Genomic DNA, 22,977 nt, shown 5'->3' on the forward strand with positions numbered 1-22,977 from the left:
AGAGTATATAAGAAAAAGGCAGACAGAGTTTAGGTAGGACTCAGTAGAAATAATTTAACGGCAATGAAAACCTATACTATAGCTTTGCATTCATTATGTTTACATCATTGTAATGTTTTCAGAATATATTTGGCAGTTAGAATAAAGAATGATACAAGCAACAACCTGTTTTTTTTAAGTAAAGGAAAATTGTCTGAAGAAATAAAACTGCCAGCCCTCCACTTATATTCCACTCTTCCATTTAAGTGAACCTCTTTTCTCACTGCCAGGCCTTAAAAGTTTTCCCTTTTTAAATTTCCAAATGGATCTCTCTATCTTGCTCCAAGGCTGTCAAATTATTCCTCCTTCCTAGATTAAGAAAAGAGAAAGTGAATTTTAATAACTGTGGCATCCTATAGATTTTTGTGGCATACAAAAGAGGATAGAATTCCAGAGACAGATGGTGAAGATCCCCCTCAGGATTGACCTTCGGCATTTTGTTGCTATAGGCAAAATACTGAAATAGCTTATCTTTCCCACAGGATTCTGAAAGTTCAAAAACCGGCAGCCGACTGCTCACTTGCTCCTCCCGGCTGCAGAATTTTGATGAGGCCATCTTTAGGCCCTGAAACCGTACTTCCATAATTGCTCCCCTCTTGTGCTTACTGCTTTCTTGTCTCAGTAAGCTTTGGACCTTGTTCACTAATGCTGCTGCTGCTGCTCACCCATCTGCCCTTAACTCAGTAAAGTATATCTTTTAAATCTCCCAAGTGCTCCTGAGACATACTGACTGATGCCAGGATTCTCACAAGCAAAATAACAGACAAAAAACAGAAACAGAACAATGGGAACCAGCCCCTGTAACAAACCCATTCTCATTCCCATTCTCACAAACAGCACTGTCACAGGCTTCACAAATGCACACACAAGATTACAGATGATATTTCTCTTAATGTAATATATACCATTATCTGCCAGCAAAGTCTCTCTAGCACTCTGTAGCACTAGCACTGGTCCCTAACACCAAAGAAACCTCAAGTCTACGTTCTATGTAGGACAAGTAAGACAAACGTTGTACAAAATAATTAAAGGACACCATTTGACATTAGGACTCAAAACAAGGACAGAGCTGTATCAGAGTAGTTCGATCCCCCAGGATACTCTCTACAGCAGTCCTCAAAGAGACTATTTTGGAAAACTGAACTATATCACCATATCACCCACCACTGAGCAAAAAGTTGTTGGTCTCACACCTAAAGATTGCATCTTAGAAGGTCTCAAGAAACACAGTGATTTTTCTTAACACATTGGAATTGTTAATTGATAAGGGATGGTCATCTGTCTCACACGTAAGCTTAATCTCTATAGCCAACCTGTCACACATAGACACCTTCACTTCTATCTCTTATGCCTTATTTATGCAAGACTTTCCATACAAAAGCGGCGAAGAAAGAAGGCTGCTAAAGCTAGTCCTAAAAACAAACTTTGTGAAGGGGAGATTAATGAATTGATATAATTAGGGGTTTCCACCTGGGGTGATTAAACCATACTGAGATAGATTTAGGAGGAAGACCTCTTTCACTGAGATAATGTACAGGATCTGCTCTCTAAATTTTCTCTTAGCCTGAGTGAATTCAAGAAATTGTAAGCACTCAAAAGAAAGTCCACAGGAAGAAACGTATTTTTTAAAATTATCTGTGATCTTAGCAGCTGAAATTTACCAGATCGGATGGATGGAATCAGTCCAGCTGGGAAAGAATGGCGCTTGAGCTGATATTTATTTAGCGTATGGCATATCATATATGGACTAGAAATATATACTAACATTTCATCTAGATTAGTAAAGCACATAAAATACAAATGTTTAAAAGATCTATATTCAAATAACAATGTCTAGGCCAGGCGTAGGCAACCTTGGCTCTTTTATGACTCGTGGACTTCAACTCCCAGAATTCCTGACTCAGGAATTCTGGGAGTTGAAGTCCACGAGTCATAAAAGAGCCAAGGTTGCCTACCCCTGGTCTAGGCCAACTCATCATTGAGGCACAGCATCATTTTGTTTTTTAAAAAACTCAGATACTAGACCAGTATATGCCCTTAGCTTACAGCCGGTCATGGTGTGATCTGCAGTTTGATGTGGGACCTCGTAGTAACACTGAGGGGAAGATACTATGCCCCATTTATACTTGAGCTGATGATAATCCTTAATAGCCAAGCTCTTAATTCAAGCCTCTTTTGTCCAATTTCAATCCTGGACATCCCATTAGATGTGCCTGTGGGGTATGGAGCAGAGCTCTGATAAACTTAGCTTGAACTAATTCTACTGACCTCTAACCTGGGCAACTTCCTATCTTTGTGAGGAAGCATGCCTGGGTCTTTATTCAGACAATGTATCCAGGATTGCATCATTATGTAATTATAGCTTTGCGAACTATATAGCTCCTGCCAAGCTATCCAATCTCTTGCATCATGGTCTTATGGCCAGGTTCTGTTACATCACTACTGGATCTTGATAACTGCATGGGTAGTTTTCTAGTTGCTATGTTTAAAACTAGTGTGCTGGTACCTTTTTCCCTGAGTCTGAGAGAGTGGGCTGACCTAAAGTCACTCAACCGGCTTCCATCTCTAAGGCAGGACTTGAACTCAGGTCTCCTTGCTCATAGTCTTAACACTTTAACCACCAGGGTAAACTTTATCATACGTAAAAATACACATCGTGCAGTCTCACATCTGTTTTTATTTGTTCTAGTGCAGTATTTCTTAAAAGGTTTTTTTTCCTCTTTTAAGATCTGTTACAACTTTTAAATTTTTGAAAGACAGCAAAACAGCTTTTGTTTGTATGGGGTTGCATTTATAAATATTTAACAGAAGGTAACAGAATAACCTTGGGGGTCTTCTAGTCCACCCCCCTGCTCAAGCAGGATATCCCATTCCAGACAAGTGGCTGTCCAGTCTCTTCTTAAAAGCCTCCTGCAATGGAGCACCCACAACTGCTGAAGGCACGTCATTCCATTGGTTAATGCACTTAAAATTAAAATTGGCGCATTCATTGTCACTATCACGTCTCATGAGTGTTTGATGGGATTTGATATTGTATTATTTTTCAAGAAAAGCTGGCAAAAAATTGTTTTTGCGTACCACCAGGGAGGTCGGACTTGGGGAACCCCCAGGTGTCCTTATAACATATTTTGAGAAAGACTACAATGTATACAGAAGTTGGAGACATAAACTGGGTCCATTCTGCAGTGAAGGAAAGAAAACTTATCCTCTTACTTCAGTCCTCAGTTTCTTTATTTAGAATATTGTATCCACGCTCTCGCTACACAGATGTGGAGGCCTTTAAAAAGCACTCATTGCTATTGCTGAAAGTCAAAATTAAACTAAAGGGGTAAATAAGAGAACAAAATGAGAGAGAGAAAGAACTTAAGGGGATGATGTTGGTGCAGCCCTAATTACAAATAGTCGACTTACAATAGTCGTTTAAAGTTACAACGGCACTGAAAAAAGTGACTTTTGACTGTTTTTCACACTTACGACCATTGCAGCATCCCCATGGTCACGTGATCAAAATTCAGAAGCTTGGCAACTGATGGTCGCAATGTCCCGGGGTCATGTGATCACCTTTTGTGACCTTCTGACAAGCAAGATCAATGAGGGAAGCCAGATTCAACTAACAACTGTGTTACTAATTTAACAACTGCAGTGATTCACTTAACAACTGTGGAAAGAAAGGTCCTAAAATGGGGCAAAACTCACAACAAATGTCTCACTCAGCAACAAAAATTTTGGGCTCAATTGTGGTCGTGAGTCGAGGACTACCAGTATGCCATATACAAATGGCCTGCAAGGCTATGTCTCTTGCATGGAAATGATCCCAACTGAATTGCCAACATCTCCAGGTAAGGCTCTTGCTGAGCTGCTGCCATCCAGTGCTGGCATATTTCAGCTAAATGGACCCATGGTCAGATGTACTGAGCTTCCTGCATCCCTAACTGAAGTTTGGAGGATCCACGGCAAGGGTCCCCAACTCCCACTGTGCCGCAGCTTGACAGAAACTGGTCCACGCAAACAAGCAAAGCCCCATTCGCGGGATGCAGGCAGTACATGAAACCGCGCCCCCTCTGGTCTGCAGAAAAAGCTCTCTCTGTGGATCCGGTCCCTGGTGCTCAAAAGGTTGGGGATCTCTGATCCACAGGATATATTCTGCTTGTACAGATACCTTCCAGAACATCTGCCTTGACTAAATAAGAGGGGTGAGTTGTCAGTCTCTTATGACTTAATGCTGACAATAATACAGAAGGTCCTGCAATCAATAGAGGAATGGCCTGTGTCGAGTCTGTGAATTAGAATTTGATTCAGAGTCTGTGTTTGCACAAGTTAATATGGTTACTGAAATCTCCCATTTTCTGATCTGTGCCCCAAAATATAAACTGATGGATTATCCTCCACTCCTACAGCACACCAAGCTACCAAAATCTAATGAATGCTGAAGTTAAGCAAGCTTAGCATGTTGAATAAATGCAGCCACTGGGTTTGTAATTGATTTGATTAACACGTGGTGTGCATACAGTTAGTGAGTATACAAAATTCCACTGTTTCTTCCTATGGTCACAATACAGATCAGATTGACATAAAACAAGCTGCATGCATTTCAATGAGGCTTAAAGAAAACCTTAGATGGGATTCCAATTTTAAGATGTCTGTTATAGATGTTGTGCTTTCTTTATGAGGGCAAGTAATCAACATTCCTTCTGCAAATTATTTGCTGAAAAGGCACCATCAGATGTTAGCCTTCTAAATTCTTTTGACCATGTTTCCTGATACATGGAAGATGTTGGCACCATCCAACTCTTTTGCTGGCAACGGCCATCAAAGAAAGGATTCAAGTGAATGAACTCTTAATTTAAATGTGGAACCCAGCTTATCAAGGAAAAAGTACTTTTCACTGTTGAAAGATAACACATAATAGAGAAATGACTGAGATTGTGAAAAATAGACTTTTACATGAAACACTGCATCTTGCGCATATCTACAGAAAACTTTTAGTGGCTGGGAACCTCTGGGGGAGATACGGCAACCTAAAGATACAGTACTTCTGCAAAAGCAGATCATAGCAAAGAACCTTTCCAGACAAGGAGATGGGATGGGAGATTGACCACATGTGCTCTGAACAGCTGGTCTTCATGAGGAGACCCCAGGATAGCACTTTTCTGTGAGTCTGAGAGCTGGGAGACAAAGGTATTAGCCACCTTGCTCACCACCACAGCGAACCCCTTTAAAGGCCACTAGGTTCACAAACCTCACTTTCTCATCATTTTCAGAAATTGCCTATTAGCCATCTTAAAGCTATTAGAAACCTCTTGGTGGTTGGACTTCCGGTGGCGACGCGACGCCGAAGACAGCCGTATTCGGGCTGCCCGCTCCGCAGCTGTGTTTTTCCATCGTAAACAGCGTCGATCAGCTGTTTAGATGGATTTGAAGCCCCCTCCTTGGGAGAAGAGGAGGGGGTGAGGCCCCAGGTAGGGGTTGAGCTCTCCGGGGCCGCCTGAGCTGAAAGTTTGGGCGGCTGAAGGATTGACCCCCCCCGAAGCCTGGGTTGCTCCAAGCTGCGCAGCGCCCCTGCTCCGGGATTTATGGACCAGAGCCAGGTGTTAGCAACCACCCCTGCCGAAAGGAAATACTTTTGATTATCAAGATGCAGGCAGAGCGGTACAGGAGGTCAAGGTGATGTGGACTCTTATCTTTACTCTCTAGCTCAATGGATTTTATAGCTTTGAAGTGAAAGTGCGTAATAAGTGAAAGTGGGGGAAGATGGCGGCTAAAACTTCTAAAGCTCTTCGGAGTGCGGGGTCTTCCCTGGTGCAACAGACCTCATTGCAAGCTTTGCTTCCTCCTGCACCTCCTCCGGCATTGACGCTTAAGGATTTACAAGATGCTCTTGGAAAGCATTCACAATTGATGTCTGACATGATGGATGAAAAGCTGAAAAAGTTGGAGGAGAAACTGGAGAAGAAGATGGAAGAGAAGTTTAGAGCAATGAGGGTGGACATGTTGTCTATGATTGAATCTGTAGCTGAATGTGTGCAACAGCTGGATGAAAAAGTGAAGGATCTCAGTCAAAAGAACTCTATATTAGAAGCAAAGGTATCAAAAAATGAAAATATAAGGGATAAAATGGACGGAGAATTGAGCCTTGCTCAGTATCATCAGATGCAGTATGCTATTAGAATCAGGGGTTTAAAGGAGAACTGTAAAGAAGATTTAAAGCAGCTGATTTCTGAGGCTCTGGAAGGGGTATTGGGCCAGCCAGCATCTGAAATTGAGGGAAATATGGACAAAATTTTTCGTGTAAATTCATGGATTGCAAGACAAAGGAAGTTACCCAGAGATGTGGTGGTCTATTTTACAAAGAGAGTAATTAGAGATGAAGTTATTCAAGCTGCTTATGATACTAAACTGGTAGTGGCTGAGCAAGAAGTCTTGGTTTTAAAAGAGATTCCTCCGAAGATTTTAAGGAGAAGGAAAGATTTTGCATTTTTAGTACAGGAACTTAAGAAATGTGATATTAAGTTTAGATGGGAGATTCCAGTTGGACTGGTGGTGACGCATGAAGGTAAAAGACATCGTCTGGTTATTGTGGCCCAGGCACGTGATTTTTATAGCAATGTGTTAAAAGCAACCCCCCTATCATTTTTGGAAGCTGTAAAGGGATACGGCGAGGGAAAGCTTCAAGATGTTGCAGACAGACAGATAGAGGACAATGGTGTTGGAGGGGATCAAGATACAGTTTCATTGGATGTTGCAGGAGGCCAGAGGAAGACGCGTGCCGCCCTAAGAAGAGCGAGACGAGAGCAAGAGCAAGACCAGCAGATAGTTATGGAATCTCCAAAGTGTATTTACAGTGAAGATGTGGGAGGGGCGCGGTCCAAAGAAGTTTTGGGGGTCATGACAGACGTGCTCCAAAAGTTTTGGGGCGTTAAGATTGCTGATTAAATTTTTAAATTAGTATCTTAATGGATTAAATTTATCATAGAGGAGAAAGAAAGTTCTTTTTTAATATTTAACACAATTTAAGATGGATGTTATTTGCTTGTTAGAAAAGTATATTAGGGTTATGGACTTAAAGTATGTGTTGAACTAAGAATGGGTATGCAAGCTCCTAATTAACAACAAGTTGTCTTACAGACTGCTTAACCCTTTTTTTTTACTCTTTTTATCTGAATTCAAGGATGACTTGGAACTGCGAGACATTTGGTGTGATACATGCAAGAATTATTTTTGATTATGGTTTAGTTTGGTTGGAGATTATTAAGGTTAATAGATAGGCGCTTTTGGCGCGTAACTGAGAATTTGTTTATTTTTTTTTCTTTGAAATTAATATGAATAAGGACTGGGATTAAGGAAATCTATTCTGAGTAAAGCTCTTTTCTGTTTTTCTCTTTTTCTCTTTTACTTTATTTGTAATATTAATATTGTTTGTATTCATTTTACATGAGCTAGAGGGAGATAGAACTAATAGTTTATTGCTGATAACATAGGGGTGCTTATGTTTTTTTTTTTGATTTTATACCCTGTATTTAGCTCTGGGAAGTCGGGGGGGGGGGAGGAGGGAATGGGGGGAAGGGATAGGGAGGGTTGGGTGGGGGTGGGGGAGGGGGGATTAAAGTCAAAATGTATTGTAAAACTTTTTAAATAAAAAAAAGAAACCTCTTGGTGGTTGGGAAGGTGTTTTTTCTTTCTTTTTCTTTCTTTCTTCCTTCCTTCCTTCCTTTCTTCCTTCCTTCCTTCCTTCCTTCCTTATTTCCTTCCTTCCTTCCTTCCTTCCTTCTTTCTCTCTCTCTCTCTCTCTCTCTCTCTCTCTCTCTCTCTCTCTCTCTCTCTCTCTCCCTTCCTTCCTTCCTTCCTTCCTTCTTTCTTTCTTTCTTTCTTTCTTTCCAAATCCCATCAAAATATCCTTGAATAAAGATGTTTGCAAATAACATTTTAGACTCTGTGAATCTCTAAACAGCCCTTGGAAGTGCTACAGGGTATTACTGGAGAGACACCAGACTGGGAAGCAATTGTCCTTGGGGTTATCTGAAGTCATGTCTGACTTGAGGACACTCAGCCAACTGATCTAAAGCTGGATATAAAGGTGGGATATAAATTAATTAAATAACCTGCAGACCAGGGTTCAGTCCTTATTTCTGAGGCCGATGAGTGCTTCCCTTGTGTGAAGCCCCCAACCACTAGAGTGCTGTATCTCCAGCTTCTTACCTGAGGTTTTCAGAACTGAATTCTGATTCCAAAAATCGAAAAAACTGGTCACGCCCCACAGGATCTTTCAACACCTCATCTATAGAGAAGCCCCATCTCTTGACCCGATGCTGTGAAGGCTCTTTGCTATGTAAAAGGACAGAGAGGAAACCATTGAGACCATCAGCATATTTTTCCTTGTCAAATCTTCAGATCTTCATCTGGAACGGCTCAACTGAAAACTGCTTGCAAGCAATAAATTAACGAAACTGGAGAACATGCTTGCAAACACCTGCTTGATTTCTGTGTGTGTGTATGAAAAGTGATGATGTGTTTCCCTTATAGAATGGCTGAAAAGAGACTAGGTAGTACTTACAAATAAAAGGTGGGTGTTAAATATCATAAATATAATATGCAATATTACCTGGATATAGAATTGCTGCTCTGTGGATTGTGGAGTCTCTGATCGGTGGTAGTGCATTCTCATGGAAATGGGCAAATAACTTTTATCGACTTCTCAGGGTCTGGGGGCGTGGGACCACATTAAATTTTCTTGCAGTGGGGGCATTCTGTGCTTCGAATATGCCCTCAAGGTCTTTAGATTTAATCTTATATAAATCACCCTAACACAACATGTTAAACATGACTTAATGTTAACCACGGTTAAAGTATTCACCCATCAAAGTTTCACAGATGACGGAGCACAGCCAGTTAGAGCTTTTAGTCATAATTCTGGTTGGTATTCCAACAGATTTACTTTCTGGTCACCTTTGTTTTCAAAATAAAACCATCTGTATCCCGTATAGGAGGAGACGTGGTGGCTCAGTGGGTTAGGACGTTGAGCTTGTCGATCAGAAGGTCGGCAGTTTGACGGGTCGAATCCCGAGTGCCGCGTAACAGAGTGTTACAAGCGCTGGCTCTTCGGCTTTGAAACAGAGATGAGCACCGGCCCCTAGAGTCGGAAACGACTAGCACGCACGTGCGGGGGAACCTTTACCTTTATCCTGTATAGGAGCAACAGCAGATACTTTTCTTCCCTGCACTGTTTACCTGGTGGACTAATAGTTGTTTAAGCATAAACTAACCATTAATTCAGAAGATAGCTTAATTAGCTAATGTATGCCAAACCAAGGTTACAGTTTCTTTTTAAAGCACTTCTCTATAACGACAGCTAATAAGACATGACAAGCCATAAGTGTCTCTGGGCTTATTTTCTGCAAAAAAAAAGCATTTTGTGCACATAGATATTGTCATACCTTTTATATTCTTTGAAAAGTTCCGAATAAAATGACAGAAAATGTTGTAATAGCATAGTGAAATGGTCCCAGAGAGTTCTAACAAGGGTGGGGTCAAAGGGCATTTGATTTGGTCATGCCAAGTCTTCTAATATAACTTGCCATTGTTATGTCATAGAGATCTGGTATAGGTTGACCAGATGTTGCTTGCTGGAAGCAATAAAGTCCTATAGAACATTTCAACTTCTTGAAGCCACCTAGTACACATCTGAGTTTTTGTCACACACATCTGGAAGTCTTTACTTCTTAATACAGAACAGAATGAAGTATCCTTTAAAGAGTGGGTTGTTGTTGTTGTTTACCTTGTTTCTAAGTCCCAAAACACAGTGTCATCATTTATCCAGGGATTGGAAGGTTCCGCAGGAGTTATAAAGGGATCATAATCAATGTACTGCTCTGAATAAGCAATTAAACTGTAACATGAAAAAGAAAAACAAGCACACGTTTTTAAATGCTTTAAATGTATTTTGTATCTCTATATATTTGGGGGGGGGAAACAACCATGGCTGCTAGTGAGAAGTTGTTTTCTCGTGAATCTGTCATGGAGAGGATGATGTTATATCGCCAGGTATCAGAATCACAATGTTTTATAACTAACAGAAGTTCTAGCAATTCAGCCTCAGGGTCTTTTGGCCCTTATTGTCTGATCTCATTTCATTAACTGCATTTCACAACCACTACAGATTAGGAGTCAGAAGAGGGAAAAGCTTTCACTTTGGGATATACAGTATGCAACAACTGAAGCAATGGGGGGGGGGGGGAAATGGGGAAGGGGAGGGGAGAAGGAATGAAGGCACCGTTATCTGGAAAGACTATAGGAACTGCACAAACAATGCCACTGTGAATGGAATGTTTTCTAATGCAATGGTAAGTGCTGCAGGAAATTTAAAAATAATGGCAAGAACAATGCAAATGGCATTTCAATGCAAATGGTTTGTTTCAATCATTTTTGTTTTTTCCAGTGTCAGACGAAAACATTTTGAATCCATCAGACATCTGAAGACTCTTTAAAGAACATTTAAGGATTCATGTTGGTTTAGCTTTGCTGCATTAAAGTTTCCTTCTTGCTGGTTTTATTAATTCATTTGGTTGTGGTGTGGTGTCATTTGTTTTTGCTTGTGTATGATTTTCTTTGTTCTTCTATTACATTTTCACATTTACTGTTTGAACCAACAGATTCTTACTATGGCAAAAGGCCAGCAATCACGTTTGTTTTCTTAATTGTGCATATCCAATAGTTGTAAGTGAATAAATACGGAAACGTGCACTCTTAAGATCTCTAGCTCATTTTGCAGAGCTCCAATTGCTAGTTCATATAAATAATTGGTTTATGTTGATCCTCTGTTTACTTAGAATTAATAAAGTAGAGCACAGGAAACAATGCCCATTTTATGTCAATATTGACATTCTGAAATGTAGGTTAACTATATTTACAGCTTAACGAAATGAATTCAGAGCAGTTTAACATGCCATTTTGCATACCAGGCACTAGAGGTTGTTCCAGTTCAAGCTGCTGTATCTATATTTATGTATCTAACTAACAATTCAAGGGATACAGTACATACATAAATAGTGCAGCTAGGATGAGATTTTGTGATTGTGGCGGACAAATATGCCAGGTTTATGGCTGAGGTCATGTTTTAAAAAAGCATTACTTAGAAGAACCAGCGCTCCTAGTGAATACTTCAGTCAGATCTTTTTGCATCCACAAGAGAAAGTGTGGAAAAGGGAGGGACAACCAGTTTAACCAGTCTGACGATCATCTACATGACAGTAAACAATAGTGTGATGTTCCATCCAACTTTGGTTTGTCTTAAGCACTGCTGGCTTTCATTTTATCTTATATTTTTCTCTCATCAAAGCTTAGCTGTAATGGGCCGATTATTTCAAGATGATGGAAAAGTCTGTTGAGTTGTGTGGGTTGTGCATGGAAAGTATGAAAACAACCTCAGATTGTCATTCTAAAAACATATTTATTTGAGCAATCTGACCTGGTCTGATGGGTTAGGGTTGGGGTTTTAAACATGTTCTTAATTATTGTGTTAAATTTTAAATTTGGGCATTATATTTAATTGTATTTTAACTTTTATATTCTGTTTTTTATATTTATTGCCCTGTACACCGCCCTGAGTCCTTCGGGAGAAGGGCGGTATAAAAATATAATAAATAAATAAATAAATAAATTCTAAATTGAATTTTTCTTATTTGTAGAAGCTTTTCATTAATCTTATATCTCAAGAAGGCAATAAAGGAAACTGGTAATTTTGTTTTAAGAACATAAGAACTCAGCTGCCCTGATTTATATATTGTTTTGAAACAACAATATAGACACCTCCTATAACAGAATATACTGGACATAAAATAGAAAGTCCTAGTTTGAGCCAACTCTCTAAAACATGTTTGCAAATCAGGATCAAGCTGTTGAAATAATCTATTAAGTCAGCATATATTAATGGGAGAAAGCATGCATACACCAGCAATTAATTCCTGAGGTCTGAAAACACGCTTTTGCAGATCTTGGAGGGAAAAATAGCAACAACAGTGATAATAACATGAATTGGAGTGCTTACCTTTCTGCTACTTTAGACATTTTTAAACAATGCCTGTCTATCTGAACGTTCAGAAATGATATCTGAAGAAAAGAAATGAAAACAGCTCTTGAAGAAGCAACCATATGTAGCTGCATAGATGTGCAGTTATGCCAGTAATTTTATTTGATGGTTTATACAATTCGCCTCGGAGATCAACCCTGACTGCTCTTTAGAAGGCCAGATCCTGAAGCTAAAACTCAAATACTTTGGCCACCTAATGAGAAGGAAGGACTCACTGGAGAAGAGCCTAATGCTGGGAAAGATTGAGGGCAATAGAAGAAGGGGACGACAGAGAATGAGGTGGCTGGATGGAGTCACTGAAGCAGTAGGTGTGAGCCTAAATGGACTCCAGAAGATGGTAGAGGACAGGAAGGCCTGGAGGAACATTGTCCATAGGGTCGCGATGGGTCGGACACGACTTCGCAACTAACAACAACAACAATTCGCCTCATAATATATTGAAAAATATGGACTCTAATCCAATGTATCCAAGTATTCTGCATTTTCCCCATCAACTTTAAGTAAGTTTGTTCTTCTCTATGTTGCAGAGGTCCAAGATCTCCAAGGCCTTTCCAATTTCGTTATTCTGGTATAAACCATGCAGAACCAAAAGGAAGATGGCAAGGAGGATGAAGGATATGGTTCAGCTGATTTACTAGTTAAATCCTCCCTCCCCATAAGTGTAATTATCGGAAGGAATACATTCCTAACATCTTATTTACTCAAGATTATGTCCCACATCTGCAGAAATGCTTTTTTTTTAAATCAATTTCTCAAATGCAAAAGAGGTAGTTTCAAAGCCACTTAGCTTACTTGCTTTCGTACGTCATCTTTTGTTGTTTTGCGAATTGGCTGGGCAGGTACATGTGCAGGACTTTGGGACTGACTGTCTTCTGTAACTCCATAAACTGACTGTAATAAAAAGTTGAAAATAATTTGGTACATAAGAGTGATCACCAGGAGAGAGAGGTTTCACATCTTTAATGGCAAATGGTCTTCAAAAGGAAGATGAACAATGTATTCTCTAATGAAAGAGTGGACTGAAAAACAAAGGAAGAAATAATAATAGAAAACACGTATAAAAATCCTGTGCAATGCTCTTCTTGCCAACCCAGGATTGCAAACTCTGATTGACATTGATCCTGGAGGGTTTTTTCCCCATCCCAATAAATGTGTACATGTGTAACACTTATATGCGTGTGTGGGTATGTATTTGCTTGAAGTCATATTCCAAATAAAGGACTGAACAACAACATTTTTTTTCTTTTTAGCATTTTTCCATAAGTGTAGGAAAGTGCTTTTTGTTTGGATCAACTGAGTGTCGATCCATTGGTTGTGACAGGAATGGACCAACTGGCTTATCACCCATGCTTGATGTACTTGGTTAAGAGAGAATAACATGGCCCAATGTCACTCAGTCGGCTTTCACGCCTAAGGCGGGACTAGAACTTTCAATCTCCTGGTTTCTAGCTGTTGCTTAACCACTAGACCAAACTGGCTCTCACATCACAAACAATAAAGAACTAATTAAAATTAGTTATTGATTAAAACTTCTTGTCAAATAAGCTTCCCCGTTTATAGAATTAACTGATCTCTCATTTGAAATAATTTTTACAATTTTATGTATGATTGACTTGCGAGGCCGGTGTGTTGTGCAATTAGCTCACACGGTGTAACAAGATGGTGGGTTTGTTGTCACTGTGAGTTGTGTGTGTGTGTGGGGGGGCTCAACCAATCTCAATGTATACATGGCTGTACTTTGACAATAATGGTTCATTCATTCATTGTATCTATCAATCATTTTCCCTCACACACAAACCATGCTCATCTAGAAATGCACAATATGACTGTGGAAATGTCTTTGGACAGCACTGGCTCAGTGGCCTCAAAACAGAGAGGAGCATTGCTCCCTATAGTTGGCAACAACTATCGGAGTAAAATCTGCAGGGACTCCTTTCCATTTTCTTTCCAGTCATTTATTCTGTTAAGTAATTATTGGGCGGGAAACCCTATAGCAGTTTTAGGCTGAGAACCCCATCTCTTCTTACTTTTGTGTTTCCCTTAATGGCCTCCACCACCAGTGAAAATAGTAAGAAAAGAGAAATATTTGTCTCTTTCTTCTCTTTAATATGATAAGAGTGTTGGTGGAAGCTGAATCTCCACATGATGAAGCATCTAGCTTGGATGGTAAGCAATAGCAGGTAAAATTGATGACTTAAAGCTAGGGTTAGTGGATTTGGACTGCAAAGATCTGGTTGAAAATTCTAATTCTTTGTTTGCTACTTCATGATGACCAGAATCTGTGTAACCTAAACTGGCAGTTCTAACTAAACTCCTTAAATCCTATTGACTAGACCGGGATCGTATAACCAACAAAGCTTCAGGCTGTTATCATAAATCCATTATTTTCTGCAAAAACAGATATATCTGTGTATATTCAAACAGAAATTTTAGTAGGTTAATGGACTTCAACATTTTTCAGCAAAGTACAGAGTAAAGTTACAGCCTAAGCTTTTTACTTTACCAACTTCAATTACTATAATTATAAAAATATATACATATGAACATTAAAAATGGAGATTTAAAATGGATATTATATACAATATTTGAACTGATTACAATTATTCATTTTCTCTAGCTGTAATAGAGGATACACAAAGACATTAGGTTTATCTCAAAGGCCTTTGTATAACGTCAAAAATAATAATTTCATGCCAGTCCATAAAGATTTATAAACATTTGGCTGAAGTGACGGTTATTTTTCATTAGGCTGATGTCAATGTCTTCTTAATATAGATCAGCACTAAATGTATCCCATAAAAATCTCATCTAGCATGTTTTACAGGTTCTCTGGAGAAGAGAAGAAGAGGCTTGCCTTTTTGACCCTCTGTGGATTCTTCATTCGCCGACATTTTCTGATGTCCATCTCTGTTGTATTCACACAGCCCGGCTAGGAAAAAAACCCACACACAAAAATATTAATCTTGTTTAATGTTTATACTGCCTTTCATTTTCTACAGAGCAATGATTTCAAACTCTGACTTATGGTGCAATTAGAATTTCATTTTTAATCTAATATTTGGAAGTTCACTTAAAAATCACAGCAGGCTAATACAGCACAAATTAGCTTTCAATGAGGCTCACTTCAATGGAAGAGTGGGTGTATCTATTTCCTACTTCTAGGGCATATATTGTAATTGGGTGCACTTTGCCAAAATTCAGTGCTATTCAGATCATAATTCAGATCATAACCATTTGCCTTCTCCACTTAATTTTTGGAGATAAACTACTTATTTGAACCCTGCTTTTATATAATAGCTAGGTTCATATATTGTGCTAAGCCTTCATCTTTTGCCTTTTTTTTGCTTTCTGAACTACCGTATATACTTGAATATAAGCCGACTCGAATATAAGCCGAGACCCCTAATTTTACCCCCCAAAAATGGTAAAAGTTGGTGACTCGAGTATAAGCCGAGGCTGGGAAATGCAGCAGCTCACCTTATGCTCCTCTCCAGAGATCTTCCCTCAGCAGCGGCCGGCAAAGTAGCTCGCACGCGAAACAAGCCCGGCAGAGGAGCCGGAGCGGCGAGCAGAGGCGCCCGGCCCAGATCCTGCAAGGCCCGGCCGAGACGCGCCCCCAGCAGCGGAGCTGCTCCGGCTCCTCTGCCGGGCTTGTTTTGCATGTGAGCTACTTTGCCTGATGCTGAGAAGACCCGCTTGGGCACTCGGGTTGGTGTCAGTCTCCGCAGGCCCTTCTCGTTTCCAGGAACGTCAAGCGCGCTTGGCTCCCCACCCCCACGGCAGGGCAGGGCAGGGCAGAGACTTGCTCGCCCTTCTGACGGCCCTGAAGAGAAACGAAGGGCTTGCAAACTCCCCGCGAGAAGCTGGGCGAAGCGCGCGGCTGGGCGAGTGTGTGCCTGCGCGCGTATTTACGAAAGAAACGCTCCGAGAGTTCTTCTTTCTCCGCCCCCTTGGGGGGAACTCTAGCGACTACTGTAGCCGCGCTTCTCTTCTCGGCTCCGAAAATAGGGATTTCTACTCTCTCTCTCTCTCTCCCCTCCCCACCCCGCATTCTCCTGCCTCTTCGATTGCGACAATAAAAGGGCGAAGGGTGCGCTGGTTTCTTCCTCCTTCCTCCCCCCCTCCCCTCCCCTCCCCGATTGTCAGGTGAGGCAGCTGGAGGTCTGGCCGGGAGATTGTAGCCGTTTTGAAACGCCGCGTCTTGAAACGCCCGATCAGCTGATTTTCGGGTGGAAGAGCCGCGGCTTGAATCTGTTTGCATCTGCCTGAATTAGACCGAAACGGCCTGAATTTGACCAGAGTTGCTTTGTAATGGCTGGAGGAACTGCAGAGGAGGTCTTGCCGGGAGATTGTGGCCGTTTTGAAACGCCGCGGCTTGAAACGCCCGATCAGCTGATTTTCGGGGCGGAAAGAGCCACGGCTTGAATCTGCTTGTATTTGTTTGAACTTAACCAGAAACGGCTCGTAATGGCTGGAGGAACTGCGGAGGGAGTGAATGCTCCAGCCTGGAATATTTGGAAAGGCTGGGGGAACCGGATGAACTGCAGCTTAAGCGACTGTTGCCGGAGGAGCCATGGCTTGAAACGCCCCAGTTTTGGGGCAGCGTTTGCTTGTTCCCTCCCTCCCTCCCCTTTCCCTCCTCTCTAAATCCTTCCTTCCTTCCTTCCTTCCTTCCTTCCTTCCTTCCTCCCTCCCTCCCTCCCTCCCTCCCCTTTCCCTCCTCTCTAAATCCTTCCTTCCTTCCTTCCTTCCTTCCTTCCTTCCTTCCTTCCTTCCTTCCTTCCCCAGCCCTAATCCGGAAAGTGGAAGGAAAGAAGAGTAAAGGCTGGGCGGAGGAGGAGGGGAAGTGCAACCCTGCACTATTCAGCTCAGTGAAGTCACGCTTGAAACGGCTTGAAACGCCCGATCAGCTGATTTTCGGGGCGGAAAGAGCCACGGCTTGAATCTGCTTGTATTTGTTTGAACTTAACCAGAAACGGCTCGTAATGGCTGGAGGAACTGCGGAGGGAGTGAATGCTCCAGCCTGGAATATTTGGAAAGGCTGGGGGAACCGGATGAACTGCAGCTTAAGCGACTGTTCCCGGAGGAGCCATGGCTTGAAACGCCCCAGTTTTGGGGCAGCGTTTGCTTGTTCCCTCCCTCCCTCCCTCCCTCCCTCCCCTTTCCCTCCTCTCTAAATCCTTCCTTCCTTCCTTCCTTCCTTCCTTCCTTCCTTCCTTCCTTCCTCCCTCCCTCCCTCCCCTTTCCCTCCTCTCTAAATCCTTCCTTCCTTCCTTCCTTCCTTCCTCCCTCCCTCCCCTTTCCCTCCTCTCTAAATCCTTCCTTCCTTCCTTCCTTCCTTCCTTCCTTCCTTCCTTCCTTCCTTCCTTCCTTCCTTCCTTCCTTCCTTCCTTCCTTCCTTCCTTCCCCAGCCCTAATCCGGAAAGTGGAAGGAAAGAAGAGTAAAGGCTGGGCGGAGGAGGAGGGGAAGTGCAACCCTGCACTATTCAGCTCAGTGAAGTCACGCTTGGTTAAAAAACAGATTTAATAATAATAATAAGAAGAAGAAGTTGGGCTGATCAAATGTTTCAATAATGACTGAAGGAGGGCTGCTTGTACCTTGGTCTTTGTGCTGGTGTCTTGACATGCCAATACACTAGTACGGAAAGCTGCCGTTCACTTTCGGGGGGAGGAAAAAAAACACAACAACACCGCACGCTTTCCGCCCCGAAAATCAGCTGATCGGGCGTTTCAAGCCGTTTCAAGCGTGACTTCACTGAGCTGAATAGTGCAGGGTTGCACTTCCCCTCCTCCTCCGCCCAGCCTTTACTCTTCTTTCCTTCCACTTTCCGGATTAGGGCTGGGGAAGGAAGGAAGGAAGGAAGGAAGGAAGGAAGGAAGGAAGGAAGGAAGGAAGGATTTAGAGAGGAGGGAAAGGGGAGGGAGGGAGGGAGGAAGGAAGGAAGGAAGGAAGGAAGGAAGGATTTAGAGAGGAGGGAAAGGGGAGGGAGGGAGGGAGGGAGGGAGGGAGGGAACAAGCAAACGCTGCCCCAAAACTGGGGCGTTTCAAGCCATGGCTCCTCCGGGAACAGTCGCTTAAGCTGCAGTTCATCCGGTTCCCCCAGCCTTTCCAAATATTCCAGGCTGGAGCATTCACTCCCTCCGCAGTTCCTCCAGCCATTACGAGCCGTTTCTGGTTAAGTTCAAACAAATACAAGCAGATTCAAGCCGTGGCTCTTTCCGCCCCGAAAATCAGCTGATCGGGCGTTTCAAGCCGCGGCGTTTCAAAACGGCCACAATCTCCCGGCAAGACCTCCTCTGCAGTTCCTCCAGCCATTACAAAGCAACTCTGGTCAAATTCAGGCCGTTTCGGTCTAATTCAGGCAGATGCAAACAGATTCAAGCCGCGGCTCTTCCACCCGAAAATCAGCTGATCGGGCGTTTCAAGACGCGGCGTTTCAAAACGGCTACAATCTCCCGGCCAGACCTCCAGCTGCCTCACCTGACAATCGGGGAGGGGAGGGGAGGGGGGGAGGAAGGAGGAAGAAACCAGCGCACCCTTCGCCCTTTTATTGTCGCAATCGAAGAGGCAGGAGAATGCGGGGTGGGGAGGGGAGAGAGAGAGAGAGAGTAGAAATCCCTATTTTCGGAGCCGAGAAGAGAAGCGCGGCTACAGTAGTCGCTAGAGTTCCCCCCAAGGGGGCGGAGAAAGAAGAACTCTCGGAGCGTTTCTTTCGTAAATACGCGCGCAGGCACACACTCGCCCAGCCGCGCGCTTCGCCCAGCTTCTCGCGGGGAGTTTGCAAGCCCTTCGTTTCTCTTCAGGGCCGTCAGAAGGGCGAGCAAGTCTCTGCCCTGCCCTGCCCTGCTGTGGGGGTGGGGAGCCAAGCGCGCTTGACGTTCCTGGAAACGAGAAGGGCCTGCGGAGACTGACACCAACCCGAGTGCCCAAGCGGGTCTTCTCAGCATCAGGCAAAGTAGCTCACATGCAAAACAAGCCCGGCAGAGGAGCCGGAGCAGCTCCGCTGCTGGGGGCGCGTCTCGGCCGGGCCTTGCAGGATCTGGGCCGGGCGCCTCTGCTCGCCGCTCCGGCTCCTCTGCCGGGCTTGTTTCGCATGTGATTCTGGGCCAGGTGCTGCTGAGGGCGAGCAGAGGCGCCCGGGCGACCCCAGCAGCGTCAGGCAAAGTAGCTCGGCCGCGCGCAAGTCCTCGGTAAGTTCTTTTTTTTTTGTTGACTGGAGTATAAGCCGAAGTGGATTTTTTCAGCCCAAAAAGTGGGCTGAAAAATTCGGCTTATACTCAAGTATATACGGTAACTGGGGCTTATAGCTAGTTTGCAAAATTCAGACAATTACTAGTCTTTTTGCTGTCATCTGATGATCATTCAGAACTGGGCAGTTGAAATATAATAGCCTATGTAAGTCATAGTTTAGCAAATAATACCTTAGATGTTCACTCATACTTTCTATCGTTTCTGCGATGGAAACATGGACAAAAATAATAATTGATTCCTTGAGAATAAACAGGACTTCCTTCCAGCTTGCACAGCATTGCTCAAATTAATGGTAACTCATAGTTGCAGTTGCAGTTCACATTTTATTGATTTATGTCTTTATTGTTTCTACCAAAGAAACAATCAAACTTCATGATCTGGATAAACACTTCAATAACAAAGGACAAGATAGTCAAACGTTATGTACTCATAGAAATGAGAATCGATAGTGGAAGAATAGCCTTAATTAGACCTATTTTCAGCATCAAATATCCTTAATTTGTCTATTTCCAGCATCAAATAACTTTCTTAGACTACATTTGTTTTTCTCTTCTTGGAATTGCTATTTTAAGCCAAATCCAACACTTGAACCAACTAACAAATCAAGAAATCATTTACTGGAATACAGTTTCCATGTTGTCCAAACCAAAAAAATATTATAAACAATTTCAAAATAAGGCAGGATAAATCAATTTTAAAGTTTGGTTTAATATCTTGGCTTTCATCCATTTACCTTACTATGGTTAAAAGATTTGTTTGCCAGCTCATCTAAAGGTGAAGACATGGGAGTAACTTTTTGCAGCAGAATATGCTTCAGATCTCAAGATATAATAACCGCATTCGTATGATGACATCACCATGCACGGATCATTATTTTGATAATCGTAGTTTTCAATACTGTTTTTATATGATTTGGCATGGTATCTACTAGCAGAGGAAACCAAGGAGGATAGTGGAAGCCTGAAATAGGATCTGGAAGTGATAATACCCTAAGAATGGCTTGCTAGATTGTGCCAAAGAGGTACCCCCAACAAATTCTGACCTACTTGGTGGCCATTAGATTGAAAAGATTGCCCAAAATACAGATATATCACCATTGTGCCAGATGTTTTATAATTAGCCGATCATAAAAGAGTAACATGTCAATGAGTCTTACCACGGGCCTATGAACATCCCAGAAAGCTCTTTCTTGACTATCCAGAATCTTCCTTTCTGTCTTATCCTTTTTTCTGTCAATTCTAAAAGAAAACAAACCAACAAATTGGTCCAATAAATAGAACCAAAAGCAGTTTTGGGGTACGATCCTGATTTGCACAAGCATTCATATCAGTCTTTTTTTTTTGGTTAATAAAATCATGCATAACAGAGTATCCTGCCATACAGTTCAAACTACACCCCTCTCTCCATCATACTGTATTTGCATGTGCAATTAGTCCAGTTTACAATTAATCACATTACTGTACAGGGTTGCTCAGGATGCTAGGCTAAAATGTGGTTGGTTAATTTGCCTCAGCATATAATGTGAATACAGATAGACCTTATCCCACAATTGGGATTAGCAACTTGGTCGCTAAGCAAATTGGACACTAAATGAAAGTGTGATTGTGCTAAACTTTCCTTTGATTTACAGAAATGGTCATAAATGTGAGGACTAGTTGCAAAGTTACTTTTTCACCACTGTCGCAACTGTGAAACCATCTAAAATTTTATGCCAAAAATATAGTGCTCCTACTGTATAAACATCCCTCCACCCATCCACCCATCCATCCATTCAAACCATCTAAAGTCAATTCTTTGCACATGTAGCTAAGAGTTTTAAACTAAAGCCTTGAAATTAGTTTTAGTGGTGAATAAAAATACACCCAGAATAAATACAGCCTCCGTTTGGAGTAACATGGAGAAACACGGCAATTAAGCTAGGGCTAAATTTTATTTTATTTATTTATTCAATTTCCATAGCCACCCAATTCAACCAAGTGACCATATAGTTTTACTGGATCTATATTATACCTGTTATAGCAATCAAAGGTGAATATGAACTAAGCATTTATGCCACCCCTTCCCCCCAAATGTTGACAACTCCTAGAAAGGAATTACTGACTACATGATCGCCACAACAGTTAAACCCTCTTAAAATTAGGCCCATAAATCGAATAGCTTTAGCAACAAGAGTTTAGCAATCAGCATCAACTCTTATCCATGTGGTTGACACTGATTAATACAGCTCATTTAATGTTGCCTGAGGCTTTATGGATGCCCAGCGGATAGTAGTGGGAAAAAACCTGTCAGAGCAGAAAGGCCACGGAATGAATTACGACAGAGGAAACATACCACATATGTGTGTGCAGTGTTCCAATGTCATTGCTTTATAAAAATTAATATTTATTTCTAAAAATAAACGGTACTGAAGACAGCAAGACTCAAATTAAATTTAATTCTTTTTTAATTTTTATGTTAATAAAGTAATCTGTAGCAACATCGCTTACTTGTGATCAGTGTACTGCATGGCTGAATCAGTGGATTAAGCCACTAAAGGTTTAGTGAAGTAGAGAGAAGACTCCAGTTTTAATTGGCAAGTAAGCTACAGAAATACATTCAGTTGTGGGAAGACAATTTAACCTTAAAGGATAAGCCTGAAATAGCATATTTCATCATTACCATGTATTCAGTATCACCAAATTTTCAATCATCTGACTTGTTTTACTGCAAACACCTACTTGACTTGTGCTTCAGCTTGCATAAAGATGAATTCCCACTTTCTGGCAAAAGCTCTCTGAAGTCTTGCTAAGTTCTCCTAAGAGGAGAGAAAAACAACAACAACAGCAAAACAACAACCCAAGAGTAAGGAGAGCTAACAATCAAAAGAATCACCATTAGGAAATCTGGATATTATCTAGATCCTATTAAACTGAAAATTGAAGTAATGAGGAAAATGCCAAGAAGATACAGGAGAATGAATTAATGGGATACGTACTTCGTGCTCGTACATTTCTTGATGTTTTGAACCTTGAACCAGTTTTATTCTTTTAGGGTTTCCCCCCCCCCACATAGATAACTCCTATGATCCTTAGGGTGATCCCCATGCATTATTATATATAATGAAAATGGCGTCTGTATTGTCTCATTGATCTCATGGGAGCAATTCCAGTAAGTCCTTACTAACTTCAGTGGACTTTTAAAAGTGTCCAATTTTCAACTGATTTCTGCCTATCTGAAAAGTGCCATGCTTTGTTCCCATGTTGTTTAATCATTATGTGTCCATCTAATGCTCGCTGTTTTCTTAATTAGCCTTCTCATACTTGCTGCCTTTCAAAAGTATTGCAAATTCTGTAAAATGTAACTGCAATGCAATTGGAGGGCCCCAGGCTGGGGAAGCCCGCTATACTCTGCTGATGCAATGATCTAAACCATCGCAATACGGATAAACCACAATCATTTAACAGAAGTCTCTTATCTAATGTGATATGTTGACTGGGGTGGGTAAAAATAATTGATTCATACGTCACAGTGGGAGAGTAAAATATTGAATTTACCACTGAAGATACAAATTCATTATGTGCAAAGTGTGTAAACTGAATGTTTTGAATTATTGGCAGGAAGATTT

General features: G+C 41.7%; 1 protein-coding gene across 5 annotated transcripts in view; it reads right to left on the bottom strand.

Annotated features, from left to right (window-relative positions):
- RGS6 (regulator of G protein signaling 6) overlaps positions 1 to 22,977 on the bottom strand; it is a gene marked incomplete at its 3' end in the record, with an annotated part of 231,505 nt that overhangs the window by 40,697 nt on the left and 167,831 nt on the right. For 2 of the 5 annotated variants that reach the window (XM_081315534.1, XM_081315535.1), the window contains exons 7-13: positions 22,091 to 22,167; positions 20,530 to 20,611; positions 14,976 to 15,050; positions 12,914 to 13,012; positions 12,080 to 12,141; positions 9,812 to 9,922; positions 8,236 to 8,361 (exon numbers count right to left, since the gene is read on the bottom strand). In XM_081315534.1, coding sequence (XP_081171660.1) covers positions 8,236 to 8,361; positions 9,812 to 9,922; positions 12,080 to 12,141; positions 12,914 to 13,012; positions 14,976 to 15,050; positions 20,530 to 20,611; positions 22,091 to 22,167 — 632 coding nt within the window. The remainder of the gene's footprint in view (positions 1 to 8,235; positions 8,362 to 9,811; positions 9,923 to 12,079; positions 12,142 to 12,913; positions 13,013 to 14,975; positions 15,051 to 20,529; positions 20,612 to 22,090; positions 22,168 to 22,977) is intronic. The other 3 variants (XM_081315536.1, XM_081315537.1, XM_081315538.1) reach the window with 2 other exon arrangements.

This window comes from Vipera berus (genome assembly GCF_964194415.1).
Source record: "Vipera berus genome assembly, chromosome: 1".
NCBI lineage: Eukaryota > Metazoa > Chordata > Lepidosauria > Squamata > Viperidae > Vipera > Vipera berus.